The sequence below is a fragment of the Myotis davidii genome, unplaced genomic scaffold (genome assembly GCF_000327345.1).
Source record: "Myotis davidii unplaced genomic scaffold, ASM32734v1 scaffold1069, whole genome shotgun sequence".
In the NCBI taxonomy this organism is placed as follows: Eukaryota; Metazoa; Chordata; class Mammalia; order Chiroptera; family Vespertilionidae; genus Myotis; species Myotis davidii.
This window is the reverse complement of record NW_006300018.1, coordinates 2,998-19,942: the sequence shown is the minus strand read 5'-3', so window position 1 is coordinate 19,942 and position 16,945 is coordinate 2,998. Positions and strand designations below refer to the sequence as shown.

Sequence of the window (16,945 nt, the reverse complement as noted above, 5' to 3'; positions counted from 1 at the left end):
CACACACTTCACCTACGCACTCAGTGCCTAACATGACTTGCTCACTCATCCTCTTTATCCTGGTAAACTGCACTGATTCTCAGGCCAAAGAGCTGCTGAAGAAGTGCCTTGGAAATAGAAGAAAAACAGAGATGTCTTATTCCTCTAACACTCCCTTCTTGCCTCGCCCTTGCCCCCTTTTTTCTCCCATGTGACAAATGGCAGTAGCCCATGGATGGCCCCCCTTTGCTCCCTTGAAGGTTTGCTCCCAGACATCAAAAGCCTCAGTCAAAGGTGAAGGGCAGGTGAGGCCCTGTGAATGCACCAAACGCTTAGCTCACCTCATGGACGTCAGCGGTAGTGACATAGTGTCGTGACAAGAAAGTCTGAGCCTGCCAGTGCTGTCGGCTCTTTTCTGGGCAACCCAAGCCCATTCCCCTGTGACCTCATCATTGTCCCCACACTGACCCTCTCCCAAGCTCTTCTCCAGCCCTTCGCACATTTCTATGCCGTCACGTTAAAATTTCCCTTTCTGTAAATGTCAGCATCATGACATCATCATCACAGAAGGGGCCCTGTCACGGGCATTCAGGTGTGGCCTGTACTCCGTCCAGTCATTGGTAAGACCTCTATCTGGTCAAACTCTTGGCCTGATTGGTTGGTACGTGGAGTGCCACACTGGACTTACTTATTTTCTTCTTGCTCCTTATTTTGTCCATCTCTCCATAATGCCTTACTGACCTCTGCCTGCGGTACAGTGCCCTGTCCAACTTAATGTACTTCTGTTTTGATCAATACATCCAACATATAACCCAACCAAACTGATCCCAGGTTCTTCCTGCTGCCTGAAGCCCGGTCAGCAGGACCTCACCACCCTGGGCCTGCTGAATGGCATGCTGGAACAGTGAAGAGATGGCCAGGTTTCTCCCTTTCTGCAGAGATCAAAACTGACCCAAAGAAAGAAACCATCGTGGTCACTGGAGTCAAGAATTATAGATCTGGTATTTTCTCAACATCAGAGAAACAGAGAGAGCCTCCAACTTTATTTCCTCAGCTAAACGTTGGAGCTGGACCATGGACAAGTGTGCTGTAACGGTGGTGAGAGGGTGGGGGAGGGCAGGCAGAGGCCATGTGCAAACAGCCCAAGCAGGACACCTCTTTGCAAGACACGGAGCATCCCTATGGTAGTCTGTATCCTTTTCCCTAGAAATACTAAATCTCCCTCTCACTTGAATGCCAAGTAGATGGGGTAGTTGCTATTTCCAACCCACAAACTTGTAAGTAGAAAAGTAAAATTCAAGTGGTCTGAAGGGAAAGGGATAGGCTAAAAAATAAGACTTTTACTTAATCCCTTAATAGCTGAGTCCCAATGGACACCCTGAAAGCCATGCACTGAATCTATGCACCTTTTAACTGAGAGCAACGTGCTTAATGTTTGTTCACTTTAATTGAAGATCCTTCTTAAATGGAAGCAGATATACCGCTGGACCAAACTTAATTTCGCAAAAGTTTTTGCTTCCTATTAATTTTACAATCAGTACTGCTTTTTGCTCAGCTAATAACGATGCTTAATTGGAATGTTATTATAAATAATGGTCTCAAGTTATAGCCACATTGTAAATTTTTGCTGCCAGAGTACTTTAAGCAAGTGTGTGTTTCAGATTCAAAACTGTCTTACAAACTGTCCAGTTTTTTACAAAACTACCCTCTGGCTCAATGTCACGCAAGACCAGCTTAAAGAGGCAGTGAACCACTGCTCACGGCTGACGAAATATTGAGACACTTATTAAAAATTATTCCTCTAACTACAATTAAAATTGTGGCAAGCTGGCAGTTCAGAAACTGTAAATGCCTGGCCATTCGCAGCAGAGCCGAGCCCGAGCTATAGAATAAGGCTAGTGCTCTGGGGGCAGGAACTGTGTGGTGGCCTCGCCTGGGGGGTGGTCAGCTCTTTGTGAGAAGCCTGCTACTCTCCCAGCAGTTGGGGTGCAGGTTCAGCTGGTCACATTTCTCACTTTGTAAACTTTCCTCTTGATACTTCAGTGCTGCCACCAGGGGGTAGCAAGGAGAGGAAGGCAGAATTGCGAATTGGCAGGTTTTTAGTTGTTTTGAGAGCTACAAATTCCACTTAACAAATTCTTTTTTCCCAAAAATAGATTTATAAATTTTAAGACAATGAAACTAGGCTGTGTAGGTGTGTGTTTTTAATACAAAAATCTGAGGCAGTTTGTATGATTTTTTTAAGCAAAGTAGTAAAAACAAATATTAGACCACTAACAAATATTCATTCAACAAACTTTCATTGAACACCTACTACTCTGCTGGGTACTGGGGATACAGAGATGCCCAGGAACTAGTGCTGTCCCTCAGAAGCTCACTGTCTCATGGAAGCAGACATATACTCTTAAATAACTAAAATACCACTGGACCAGGACATTACAGTGTCAAATGCTTTACATAGGAGAAGTCATCTGTGCTTCTAGTCTTTCTTGAATCTTATTTCTCTGCTCCAGCCTAACTATCTCTTAAACATATCTGTTGCTTGCAGGCCAGTTTGTCGGGCACTTTTGTTCTAGCTCAGCGACTTGGACAGCTCCCTCCCTTCAAGACCCGGGTGCAAACAGGTGCCCCACCCAACCCTTTCTCTGGGATGCGGCTGGAGCCCTCTCGGGCCCTTTCGCTTTGATGTCTCCAGAAAACCTTCAAGAAGTTATCGTTTGTGCTTATTTTATAATCTCTCCCCGGCACAGTGATATAAAAAACCATTATGGAAATTGGTTTATATCTGCCTTTGAGCGTTTCAAACCATGTTCACCAATAGACTGTAAGCTCTTTGAGGGCAGGAACGATTCCTACTCTCCTCTGCACCCACAATGCAGAGCAGAGCCCTTGCGTGGGAATGTGCGCGTGGATTGTTCTGTTTCTGTGGCCTCTTCATCAGCACTTGGGTCTTTGTGCATCTCCACCACAGACCAGCACTCAGGTGTGCGGACTGCCCTTCAACGTTGTCCTTGTCCTTCTAGGATCGCAGTACCCCATCTTTCGCTGTGTGCACAGAAACACTCATGAAGAGGTTCCCGAGAGCTACTGTGACTCCAGCACGAAGCCGACCCCCGAGGAGGAGCCCTGCAGCATCTTCCCTTGCCCAGCCTTGTAAGTCGCCCTCTCTGCTTCCATCCCCATTATCACGTCACTTCTGGTTGCTTGTGCGTAGGACCTTGGTAGCAGATATAATCTCATTTTTAAATCAGTCTACATCTGATTTAGAAACATGAGACTTGATCTTAGCATAAGATGCAGTCTGTTTAGCAAGAGCACCTGTCTTTCAGGATCAACACAGGAGCCTGTAGCCTTTAGCAGGTCAGCACACTCCCAGGAGCCCACCATTTTGGGAATTAGAGCAATTAGGGTTTCGCCTGACAAGGAAAACAGAGGGAAACAAAGAACTACAATCCAGTGTAATCAGTGCTGGAGGAGAGCTGTGTACAGAGAGAATAATGAACGGCACCCCACATCTGCCTGGAGAAACCAGAGAGAGCCCCTCAGAGAGGCCTTGGACTGGCTCCTGAATGACACATGGGACATTTTCAGGAGAACATGGGGAAAGGGCCCAAAAGGTGTCGAAACTTAATTCTCAAAGTAATAAAAACATTCTCATCTGAACACCTGATGAGCAGGGTGGCACAAGGAGGAAATATGAGACTGATGCGTAAATAGTTCATGAAAAATAAAGAATGCTGGGCTCAGATTTCTAAGTTAGTTCCTAAATGGGTTAGTGTCCTACAGGGTAATGAAACTAGCTTTGTGGTTTGTTTATGTGGGGTTTTCTACCAGATAACTTTGTACCTTCTCCATTTTCTTATGTTGTATATACTCACTGGCAAATAGCATGTGGGACAAACCTCATTTCTCTGCAGAGTCGGTGGCCCTTAGGTAGACTGGTAAGCAATGCCCTGGGAGTCGGGTCACCCACGAGGATTCTGATGGTTCTGTGTAAGTCAGCTCAGCGCCTGCCTCTTCCTGTTGACTGAAGTGATCTGTCCCTGCCCCTCTCTCCTTCCTGAGCCAGCTGGGACATCGGGGAGTGGTCCGAGTGCAGCAAAACCTGCGGCCTGGGCATGCAGCATCGCCAGGTTCTGTGTCGCCAGGTGTACGCCAACCGAAGCCTGACGGTGCAGCCCTACCGCTGCCAGCACCTGGAGAAGCCCGAGACCACCAGCACCTGCCAGCTCAAGATCTGCAGTGAGTGGCAGATCCGGACGGACTGGACCTCGGTACGTGGAGGGGGGCCCTGCTCTGGAGCACCCCCTCCAAGGCCCACACTTCCCTCCTGCCTCCCCCTCCAAGACCTGACGTGGAAAGACCCTGAGTTCCCCAGGAGAGAACCTGTCCGCGGGCTCTGGGCGGCCACCTTTATAAACCATAGCATGTGCCATAGCTCGATAGAGTTAAAGCCAGGTATCACCACAGCCAACTCGACTGGAGAGCCCAGGGGAGCCCAGGGGAGCCCAGGGGAGCCCAGGGGAGCCCAGGGGAGCCATGTGCAAAAGCTCGTCATGGTGGAGGGAAGGTTGGCAAATTCTGGTAGAGTCGTCTCCTCCCCATCTTCTCTCCCAGTCTCTAGATGACAGAACAGAGGCTCAGATGGACAGAATAGGCAAGATATCCAAGAAGGCCTTAGCGAAAGGGCCTGTGAAATGATCAGGGCTGGGATTCTCCTGAGGTAGCATTGCATGCGGCGGGCCTACCAACTTGGGGAGTCTCCACAGCCCTCTGTTTAGAGGGCAGGTGACAAGTAGGCGCCCGAGCTGATGCTGCCCGCCCGCTGACAGCTTGCTGTGTTGCAGTGCTCTGTGCCCTGTGGAGTGGGGCAGAGGACCCGGGACGTGAAGTGTGTGAGCAACATTGGGGACGTGGTTGACGACGAGGAATGCAACATGAAGCTCCGGCCCAATGACGTTGAGAACTGCGACATGGGGCCCTGTGCGAGGAGCTGGTTCCTCACCGAGTGGGGTGAGAGGGTGAGTGTGGCGGCAGCAGAGTGGGGGGGCGTGGAGGCTGCTGGGCTAAGGGTGGGAGCGGGTGTCACAAGGTGCCCCCAAAACCATACAAAGATGAATTGCTAGCCCAGAATCCCAAGGGTAATTTCTGACTCTGGGGGAAAGACCCATAAATGAACTACTGCAGGCTTTCTATCTTGTGAATCTCCATGGTGCTTCCAAGTATGGTGCCTCTGGATCACTGGGCACCTTGTTACACAGAACCTGGTCAGCAGGGGCGGGCTGGCCCGGATCCTGCATTTCTAAGGCGCTCCGATGGTGCCAAGGCTGCAGGTCTTAGGAGGTGCTCCTGAGCTCCCAAGCCTCCCCCCCAGTGTCATGTGAGCCACAAACAGTGAAGTATGTCCAGCTGGGAGGAGTAAGGGGCACATCAGAGCATGGGGGCCATCCACCCTGTTGGTTGATTCCAGCTGGTCAGCATCCACTCTGACTGGTCAGTGCTCACTATGGACCAGTTGCTGAGTATTCTGGACATCACCCTGCAGGTGTTCACATGGGTTTCCTGCACAGCCTCCCTCTCAGCACAATAAAACAATCCACGCCGGTGGGGGGTGGGAGTGCTGCTGGGAAGGAAGGGAAGAACAAACCTGTAAATGCAGCCTTCACTCCACATTCAGAGATCCCCCCAGAGATTCCCATCAGGTGGTTTATCTCCTCCCGGCAAACAGCCCCTGTCCCTTAGCACCAAGACAGTCCCCAGAGAGAGAGGGCCTTTAGGGAAAGCACTGAGCCCTTAGGGTGAGCAGCTCACTGTGCCTCCAGGCCCAGCCCTGGACTCTAACACACCAAATTAGCCATCAGGAAGGTGCTAACCAAAGATGTCCATTGACTCAGACCTCTGCCCCTAAGGCTGAGTCCAGCAGAGCTCGCAGGGTTCTGTTTGTGTACCGCCCCCCCCACCCCCCACCCCCAGCCTACTTCCCCTCCCAGCAAGCACATGGCTCCTGGCCTTGGGGAAGCAGTGCTCGGGGGTGTCAGGGGTCACTTTGAGCACCTCCCTTGCAGCATAAGGAGTCCTTGACAGCATCCCTGACATAAATCTAATCCCTTTGTCAGAAATTCCCTGTGTGTTGAGCCAATGACATCTGCTTCTTGTACAACCCAGTATCAGGTTTCCTTCCACATTGAACCCAAGTTTTTCTTGCCAGCTCCCAGCACGCCCTGTCAGAAGTGCGTGCGTGCTCTGTCCTTACACTGCAGACCACAGGTGCTGGGGAGCCCCTCCACTCTTTCTCCAGGCTAAACATTCCGACTTCCCCCAACTGATTTTGTCTTTCCAGATTTCTAGCCAGAATTTGTTTGTACTTACAATAAACCTGCCTAATTTAGTGTATAAGCAAATTAATGAAAACAATGCTACTGGGCCCTCTTTTTATATTGGAAAGATGTTTTTGAAAATAGTTCATTTTTCTGCTCATACAGTAATATAAACTATTATAAAGAATATGAAAAGAATCTCAAAGTATACCTATAATCTCTTCAATCTAACAATTTAAGACTTTTAAGCTATACTGACAAGCTTTTTTCAACTCATACACACTTTGCATACATAGTATTTTGTATTCATATATGTATTTTAAGAATATAATAATATATGTATAGTTTGTTAACCTGATTTTTTTCACTTTTGTATTGTAAACATCTTAATGGGATTAAAAACCTTAAAAGCATGTTTTTTAATTAGAATAAGATATTGTATAATTATTATAATTGAACTAATAATGCCCTATTTCTAAGGATATTTTTTGCTAATTTTTTTACTATTGTTAATAATATTTCTGTAAATATTCTTTTTTTTTTATTGATTTCAGAGAGGAAGAGAGAGTGAGAGAGAAAGAAACATTAATGATTAGAGAGAATCATTGATTGGTTGCCTCCTGCACGCCCCACACTGGAAATCAAGCTTGCAACCTGGGCATGTGCCCTGACCGGGAATGGAACCGTGACCTTCTGGTTCATAGGTCAACGCTCAACCACTGAGCTCAGTAAATATTCTTATGTATAAATCTTTATATGCACTTTTCTTTGTTTTCCTAAAATAATGTTTAGGAAGTAGGATTATTTGACCAAATGCTGTGAACTCCTTTAGAACTCTTGACGTTTTGGCAAATTTCTCTCCAGAGGATTATTCCAATTTAGACTCTCCCAAGCAGCAACTGAGATCGCTTTTATAATTCTTTTATTTCACTTATTCTTTACCGCTTTTAATTCCATCTCTCTACATTTGCCATGCTCTGAAAAAAAAGCACTGGGCTCAGAATGACCTGTGTACAAAGAAAAACGCACCTATGTGGAGGAAAATTGCAATGTTTCATTTCTCTGTGTGTCTCCCATATTTCCTTAGAACAGTAAAACTCTACGAGTAAATTTACACACTGACTATTTTCCCTCCAATAAAGACTCTCTGCTTTGTATTTTCACGAAGAACTTGTTGGATCTAACCCTTGTCTTAGAATTCCAAATAGAGCAAAGAGTGAGCACTTTATTCTTCCATTTAGAGAACTTCTTTGGAAAAGATGTGTTAAGCCATGTAAGTGTCCTATGTATGATAAAAGTAAGTTTGCCTTATCGACCCCCAAAATAGATCATTGTTCCTGATTATTTTGAGTAGATGAGCAGGAAGGGGTGCTATTGTGCTTAAGGAAGGTGAATTGCTGTTGGCACCCTTTCCTCAGGAATTATTTCTTATGAGACCCTGAGCAAGCTGCTGACACCCTGCCTCTCCGTTTCTTCCTCTGTCACATTGCTGAGTGAGCATGAGGGGAACCACCTTTGAAACTATGACCTAGATGAGACTGGCATGCCAGGAGGGTTTCCTGTGGGCTGCGTTCTTCTTCCTGTCAACATGAAGCCTCCATCAAAACCCAAACTGATGGGGTTCTGAGAGCCTGGGGTTAGTGAACACATGGAGATGGCGGGGGGAGTGATGAACCTGGAGAGGGCGTGGGGGCTCGGCACTCCTTCCCACATGCCTTTTCCTGTGCTTCTCTTCCATCTGGCCGGTCCTGGGTTACATCTTTGTATAATAAACTGGCAAAATGTTTCTCTGAGTTCTGTGAGCTGCTGTAGCAAAGCAATCGAACTGAGAAGAAGAGCCTTAGGACCCTTGGATTTTTAGCCAGTTGGTCAGAAGTACAGGTAAGAAACTGGACTTGGGGTTGGCTGCTGAAGTTGGGGGTGGGGCAGTCACCTGTGGAGTCTAATGCCATCTCTAGGTCGTGTCAGAACGGAGTTGAATGGCAGGACACCCAGCTGGTGTCAGAAAATGGCTTGATGGTGTGGGGACCCTGCACACACATTGAAATTGGCACCAGAATACCAAAAGTAGCCTGTTGTCCGATTTAAAATTAATTGGTCTCTGCCTAAATAAATCGAGGTTGTAAACTCAATCTGAACCTTCTCTTAAACGTCTAGGGCCGTGGTCGGCAAACTGCGGCTCGCGAGCCACATGTGGCTCTTTGGCCCCTTGAGTGTGGCTCTTCCTAAGCCTTAGGAGTACCCTAATTAAATTAATAACAATGTACCTACCTATATAGTTTAAGTTTAAAAAATTTGGCTCTCAAAAGAAATTTCAGTCGTTGTACTGTTGCTATTTGGCTCTGTTGACTAATGAGTTTGCCAACCACTGGTCGAGGGTAATATGTATAGTTTTTCTGACTTGATGACTCACCTTAAAAACATCCTTGCAGCTACTTTTTAAAAATTTATTTCTATTGTTGAAAATATTTCAGATGTTCCCCTTTCTCCCTATTAACCCCCTCCAGCCCGCACCAGCCCCCACCCAGGCCTTCACCACACTATTGCCTGTGTCCATGGCTTACGCATATATGGATATTAAAAGTAGCTGAAGAACTTTTAATTGAGGGCGGGGCTTATTAGATTCAGGCTTCCTTTACTTTTTAGTTCTGCAAATCAATGGCAGGTTTAAAAATCTGTGCAATTTTTCATCACAACAGAGAAAAAAGTCTTTTAGAAAGTCCACCAGCCCCAATTTTCTAGCACCTAATTTCTAAGTATGTTTTCCAAGAGAAGAAATAAGCAAAGATATTGAGTTATTTAAATTGTGAAAGATGATGCATAAAACTGAAGTTCAGGAATAGTCATTAGAACCGTATAGTCCCTCAGGGGCCACTCGGCCAGGTTTAGCATTTAGCTGTTGCTGGGGTGAGAAGACAATCCTTACCAGAGGGTTGCCTAGGAATTCCATGTATCTCTGTGCTTTATCTGTCCAGGGGTTCATTTCAGAGTCAGGTTCTTTTCTGAAGTGGACTTGGTCCTTCTTTTAGGCACATCCTTCAGGGACAGTGCATGGGGGTGTTTCGGTGCCTCACTTTGAAGGTTAGTCTCTGCTGCCTGGAGGGGACCCCTCCCTCCCCTCATTTCTACTGCTAGGCTCCCCTGGCCAGGTTCTGTGCCAGTAGCTCCTTTTACATATAAACTGGTTGTGCTTTTCACTGCAGCCTCCACAGGGCTCATCCTTGTGATGTTCTCTCACAGGGCATTGACTTGGTCCTTAACATTAATCTTTTAAATTAAGTGCACAGGGATATGGGGAAACTTTCCCAAGATGCATGTGGTTTTTCCAAGATTACTTAGTTTGGAAAGCAGATTTCGAATAACAACGCAGTTAAAACGAAAATCGTGAATAGCATTTGTGAACCTGTAAGGGGAAACAACTTTTCCTTTACTCTCTTAGGTTCTTTAGCGGAGGGCTGCAGATTAAGCCGACAGTGACCAGATTCACAGGAGAAAAGCATACAAACCGTATCTGATGTTATTGTTTTTATATGGTGTGGGGGATAGGGAGAAGGGGACTTCATAGTAGAGAAATGAAAACCCCAGAGAAGCAGTTAGACTTGAGGGATTGTGTAACATCTTAACAAAGGGTGATAAGTTGTGAAGTGACTAGACAAAGGAAAGGGGTTTGGGCTTCTGGGAATAGTAAATTGTAGGAAAATGGCTAAGAAATATATGGGGGAAACTAATGGGAGGTAAGGGTTATAGTAAAGTTTGTTCATACAAACTCATCTTGATTCCCCATCATCCATAAGAATGTTCTCTTCTTCCTGGAACTGGGAGGGCACCTTTCTCAGGGGAATGTGTGCCCTGCTTCCAGGCCGGGAAGGGGAGGGCAGAGAGCACCTCCTGCATCTGCTGTTTCTTCATTGCCATGAGCTCAGAATAATCAACAGGCCAAAGTAGCATATTCTGGGGCATGTTCTAACCAGCTCTGAGTTCTTAGTTCCAGGGTCCCCTCCCTGAGGAGTCAGACACAGCTTAGCAGTCAGTGATCATGTAAATGTTTGATACTCATCTTGGGTTATGATTTTACAAGGTTAGACAGCAAGTTACAAAAACAAAAGTAGGATTTTTGATAAAGAAATTAGGCTGTTAATATTTTTATTCCTTTTCTCAAATTTTATTTAAAGTTATATTGCTTTTATTTACTTTTAAGATGATAATATTGGTAGAAACCAAACACTGACTCTATTTTTAAGAAAAGACCCAGCATAAATCCCTAGAAGGGCTTTGGTCATCATGTAAAGGCACTTTCAGAATTGGAAGGTGCTGATGAGAGGAGAAAAATGAGCGGGGGAGGACCCCCATCATATTTATTTATTCAGCCGATATTCAGGGATTCGCCCATAAGTAAGGTGCTCACTAAGAATGAAATAAAGGTGATGTAGGCACTGAGCCTACTTCTATAGTGGGAAAAAAAAATGGACACAAATAACCATAATACAAAAGATGACAGAAGAATACAGATGTGTCAGAGCACAGCTGCACTGAGTCCACTTATTCTTGTGAAACCAGCCCTACTACACTAACTGTGTGGGCTGAGCCCCTCTGCTAGGGGCTGGACCTTCTTGGACGCCAGGTGGTAGAAGGAAAGGCCATGAGAAGTTGTGGGTGTATAAAAATGAGTCTCTAGGGGAGGAGCCAGTGGCCATTGCTAATAAGGAGCCATCAAACAAAACGTTGTTCACAATAGTCCCATACAGCAGCCATGCACCAGCTGCTAACAATACATCTTTCCCACAAAGCAGTAGTAGCCTCTGTACCCACAGCCTCACATAGCAGCAGCACCTGAGCTCTCTCTGTCCCAGGAGCCTCTCTAGCATAGCAGCAGCACCTGAGCTCTGAGCGCTCCTAAGTAGCCTCAGCAGCTTCTCCCTACCACACTGGATGGCCAGTAACATGTATTATACTACTTAGACAAAGGAGGCTTCTTGCCAAATAGTGACCTTGCTGTGTACTGGCATAGTCCTTGGACACCCCGATTAAGATTCCCATGCTTGGAATGGCCTTGGCCATCTGGCGTACTCTGAACAAGGCCTTTCACACTCCAATTGGCCTTGAGCATCCGGCGGACTCTGGCATGGTTCCCACAAGATGTCATGGGAATTCTGAGGGTGGGAGGATATATTGAACTGGAAAATCATGGAAGCTTTCACAGAGGAGATGACACTTGAGCTGAACCTGAACAGATTTTGAGTGTCCCAGGGAAGGGCAAGAGTGCTCCAGGCAGAAGGAACAGCAGGGACAAGGTGCTGGGAACATTTCATGTGGCCAGGGAACAGTGAACGTTGGCTCTGTCCAGGATAGTCCCTGGTTTCCATATATTACATCTAACTATTTGGCCCCTATGATTGTTTTAGAAGTTCATATGGTGATAATGTGGAAACTGCTATCAAGAAAATCAATGTGGCCCAGCTGATGTGGTTCACATCAATGAATCTATGAACCAGGAGATCACAGTTCGATTCCCAGTCAGGACACATGCCTGGGTTGTGGGCTCCATCCGGCATGCAGGAGGCAGCCAATCTTTCACAATTGATGTTTCTTTGGCCTTTCTGTCCCTCTCCCTTCCTCTCTGAAATCAATTAAAATATGTGTGTGTGTGTGTGTGTGTGTGTGTGTGTGTGTGTGTGTGTGTATTAAGGAAAAACAGTGTGTTCCCAGTGTAGTCTAGAAGAATGGAAACCTTTAATGCCGTTTAGGGGTAGTCCATAGTGAATGTCATTAGGAATGGACCAGCAACAGAGGGATTTCAACATGGAAATACCAGCATCTGGCAGCCCAGTGACAAGAAGAGCTGGTGAAGCTGAGCGAGAAGCTGAGGCCACAGTCCGGGGGAAGAATGTCAGGGTGCTGGGAACCACCCACAGCAGGGACAAGACAGATAAATGTGCTTAAACTAGAATCGATGAGACCTGCTAGCTGGCGAGATATGGGAAACCAAGAGGCCAAAGAGCAATCGGTTTTGAATCCAGATATGCATTTGAACACACATTGGAAAACCCAGAGGAGGAATGGGAATGGTGAAGGTGGTATCCCGTCATTTCACCTGTTGGACATGAGATATCGATGAGACACCCACGCGAAATGCCCTGAAAATATAGGATGAGAAGCAAAAAAAGGCAACATTCCAAAGTATTTCAAGGCAGATGGGAAATGCTCTCAAAGCTTCAGGGTGTGACTCAGGGGAGTGTTTACTGTGTCCTGGGTGAGGACAGAGTGAGATTGTAATAATGACAGTTATGCGGCTTTAAGTGAAGGCTTAATCCTGTGAGCTTTGGTTTCTCTTAGAGTAGAGATGTAGGTCTCGGCCCTTTAAAGCCCCACATACCATTATTGAGTACCTACTGCATGGGTTCATTGAGCACCTGCTCTCTACATGTCATTCATTCCCTGAAATGCTGCCAGGACTGCGTTCCCTTGCCCACGGTCCAGGTAAGCATGCCAGAAGTGAGAGGCTCAGGTCACTTGCCCCAGGCCACACAACTGGTAGTGATATTAACACCAATATGACCGGTTCCCAGTCCAGGCTCTCTTTATACCAGGCTGCCTCCTGGTACACCGTCACAGCTGTGCCCTTCAGGGACTACAACCATGTGCCTTACTATTAGGCAGCATTGTTGAGGTGACAGACGCCAGCTCTCCTCCTTCCTCAGACCAGCCCAGACTCACTACCAGTATGTAGACGTGTGCCCACGTTTTCATGCTCTCGTTCTTCTTCTGCTGAATATATTTTTGAAATCCAAAGCCAGAACAGATAGTTTGACAAGTGTAAGCATATCAATTGCAACAATGGAATGAAGACTGTCCCAGAAAATCGAAGGCCGGGGGATATGCCATACTCATGCCCCATGACGGAGCAGGCCGTGCGTGAGAAGTGGTCAGACATTTCCAGGGCAAACAGTTGGTGGGGAAACCTCCTTGGAATCATTTGAATGTGGCTTAAAAACCTGGGGGGAGAGGCCTCCCCTCTACTGTGTCCATCTTCTGTCTCACAGTGTTCAGCGGAGTGCGGGGCTGGAGTGCGGACTCGCTCGGTGGTATGCATGACCAACCACATCAGCAGCCTGCCTCTGGAGGGCTGTGGGAACAACCGGCCAGCAGAGGCCACTCCCTGTGACAACGGGCCCTGCATGGGCAAGGTGGAGTGGTTTGCTGGGAGCTGGAGTCAGGTGAGTGGCAGAACTGGGTGTGTCTGCCTGTCCCTGGAAGAGGCAGCATAGCAGAGGGGTTAGGAACTGGACCTGGTGTGTCTAGGTTTGAATCCCCGCTGTGTTACCCATGACCCTGAAGAAGTTGCTTATGCTTTTGGAGCCTCATTCAGTCAACACTATTTATTGAGCATTTATTATGTTCTCTTCTAAGCACTTGAACACAATAAATATTCCTGCCCTCAGGGAAGCTCATGGTGTAGCATGGTTTCTTTGTCTATAAAATGCTAGTAGCAACAGCCCCTTAGAGATTATTTTTAGAAGAAATGAAGTAATGTATTTTAAGTATGTAGCACAATGCCTGAAATACAGTAAATGTACTATAAACCACAGCTACTGCTGCTATTATTGTTAATAAAGCCAGTTTTGTCTGAATATGAGTGTCAGAAGCAGAAATAAATATGACCCAGAAATCCTATATCTGGATATGAGATCATTATCTCCAAGATATATCTGCATGCACTCTTATGCTCAAAGCAGCATTATTCACAATAGCCAAGGTATGGAAACAACCTATGTATGTGTCCACCAACAGATGGATGGATAAGAAATATGCATTGGAATATTATTCAGCTTTTTAAAAAAGGGAAATCCTGCCCTTTACAACAATATGGATGAACCTGAAGGGTATTACGCTAAGTGAAATAAGTCAGACAAAGACAAATACTGCATGGTATCAATTATATGTGGAATTTTTTAAAAAAAACAAGCTGATAGAGGGTAGAATGGTGATTTCCAGGGGTTGGAGTGGAGGAAGTGGGAAGAGGTTGGTAAAACTTTTAGTAGATGAATGAGGTCTAAAGTTCTAATGTATATCATGGTGACTATAATTCATAACACTATACTGTATAACTGAAATTTGCTAAGACAGTATAACTTAAGTGTTCACACAGAAAAGAAAGGTAAGTATGTGTTAAATCAATGTCAGAATCCTTTTCAAATGTATACATATACCAAATCATCAGTTTAAATATATTATAATTTTGTTTGTCAATTATACCTCAATAAAGCTGGAGAAATAAAGAAGCATAAAAAGAAAAAATTAAGGTTGTTCATTATAAAGAACTGAATATTTTAATAAAGTGACTTAATTGATCAATTAATGTTTTCCTGACTGTGCCAAAATTGAACATGAACTGTCTTAGAAAATGTGGAAAATATCATTCCCTCCTATTTTTTTTTTTGATATGATTACTATCAGTATTTTGAGTTCTTGGACCACTTAGCATTTGGCTCCCAGGGCTGGCTGGTTCTCCAAGGACTTTTTGGCTGATGATCATGATTTACACATTATCATGATCTCTGGCTCCATATAGAATTTTATTTATTTTACGTAGCTTTAAACATAGACCCTGAGAAAAATGGACTGCCTTTCCTTGGTAACTGATATAACCCCTTTGGAAAGTAATAAAAGTCAAGAACCATAAAAATGTTCATTTGCCTTACCCCACTCCTGGGGATTCATTTTAAGGAAATAATTAATAGAAGAGAAAAGGCTTTTTGACAGAGATGTTCATGACAGCAGGGCAGTATATTATGGTATATCATAACTCCTTAAAATATTATGTGCAACAATGATAATTAGGAAGATGTGGAAAGTGCATTGATATAGTGACAAGTGAAAAACAATATGAAAATCTTTGAATCCTATTATCTCAACCACTTCAAAACATAAATATACTAAAAATGTGCCAGATCAATAATGAACTAACATGTTATGATGAGTATTGTTACACACAGATGAGAAAGATCACATCCAGGGAAATCCTGGATACATCATTAATACACACTGTACACACCAAATAGATAGAATACAGTCTGCCTGTGATGCTGGGATTGGACTTAACCTCCAGCACAAGAAGATTAACTAACTCCGTAACTAACTAACATGGAAGCAAATAGGAAATACAAGCGAAGGAGGTTCCCTGGATGCCTATGAAGATGGCAGAAAAGAAGGCCCAAAGCAGACATTGCCAATCTGGGTGCTTGTTGTGCCCCATGTGACCAATTCATAGTCTATTGGCTTGGATTTTTCCTTTTCTGGGGTCCCCCGCCCCCATTTTTGTTTGACCATGTGCCTGCCTACAGAAGCAAGGCTAATGTTAAGAACTTTAGCTATAGACATTGTTAAATCTTTTCATAAAGGTAGTGGATTCTTTAAAGTCTCTGAAGGCCTATAAAACACAAGTTTTAAACTTTTTAATCAAGATATATTGAGTAAACCAAATGTGAATAAAAAACGCTTTACAAAGTAATAGATTTGTGCGTAGTTATATGCATCATATTTCCATAAGCTAACAAAATGCATCAATGTATGTAATTGTCTGGCCTCTGTGCTCAGACCCCAGGGAAGTGAGAGGAATGGGCCCCATGGTGAAAGGCTTCCTGCTGGCCATGCTGTTGGGAAGGGAGGGTTGGCCATATTGTCCCAAGTCCAGAATCTTCTATTCAGCTTTGTATGTCTCAGTGAATTTTAACTTAGTCCTTCGCGCACAAGTGTGCAGGCTCTGAGAGACTAATTCATCCCCAGTGTCTGCACATTAAGGGACCAGCAGAAAATTAATGTGTTAGTTTATTGTCTTACAGGCAGGGTTCTGTAAGAGTCTCCTGGACAGAAACAAGCAGAGTGATTGCCTGGTGTGTTCCTGTAGGGGAGTCTAAGGGGAGCCATTTCAGTCTCAGCACAGAGGGCACCATGATCTCAGTGACCAGTAGCCTGAAGCCATGATGACTCAGGACACCCATTCTCCGTCCCAGACACAGAACTGTTAGGAAAATTGGAATTCGTGGGCCACTGCTCTTCTAGAAATGTTTTCCAATGCCCTTGGGCTCTTCCTCACTGAATTGATGATGTGCAGACATACCCTGATGGACTGTCATTCTCATCTCCTTTCTGTGATGTGATACCATCTTTCTCTGCTTCCTTCTTTAGTGCTCCATAGAGTGTGGCAGTGGGACCCAACAGAGGGAGGTGATTTGTGTTAGGAAGAATGCAGACACCTTTGAAGTGCTGGACCCCTATGAATGTTCCTTCCTAGAGAAACCCCCCAGCCAACAGACCTGCCACCTGAAGCCTTGTGGAGCCAAATGGTTTAACACAGAATGGAGCATGGTAAGTCAGGGTGCTCTTAGCAGAGATTGCTGATTTTAGTGCATCATTCTCCTGCTTTCCTTCCATATGCACACCTGGGCCTCCTACTAGGTGCCAGGCACAGGGCTCAGCCCTCAAGTAGATTCCCTATAGTGACCTATTTGGTTGGTTACTGCCAGGGCACCCCAGATACAGTCTACCTGGGGAGTGGAGCCTGAGGCTGGGACAATCTTGATCTAACCTCGGAGCCCTTAAGTGCTGACTCTCAAGTGTCAGTATGCATAAGAATCAGCTGGGGCCTTGTT

The 16,945-nt window shown here is 45.3% G+C and overlaps 1 protein-coding gene across 1 annotated transcript in view; it reads left to right on the top strand.

Moving 5' to 3' along the window:
- The window catches only part of LOC102753839 (thrombospondin type-1 domain-containing protein 4), a gene marked incomplete at its 3' end in the record, with an annotated part of 484,283 nt that extends 467,618 nt beyond the window's left edge, over positions 1-16,665 (top strand). Inside the window, exons 9-13 of the mRNA XM_006776097.1 lie at positions 3,003-3,132; positions 4,049-4,253; positions 4,827-5,000; positions 13,337-13,510; positions 16,482-16,665. Of these exons, the coding sequence (XP_006776160.1) occupies positions 3,003-3,132; positions 4,049-4,253; positions 4,827-5,000; positions 13,337-13,510; positions 16,482-16,665 (867 nt within the window). The remainder of the gene's footprint in view (positions 1-3,002; positions 3,133-4,048; positions 4,254-4,826; positions 5,001-13,336; positions 13,511-16,481) is intronic.
- Between the last annotated feature and the right edge of the window lie 280 nt (positions 16,666-16,945).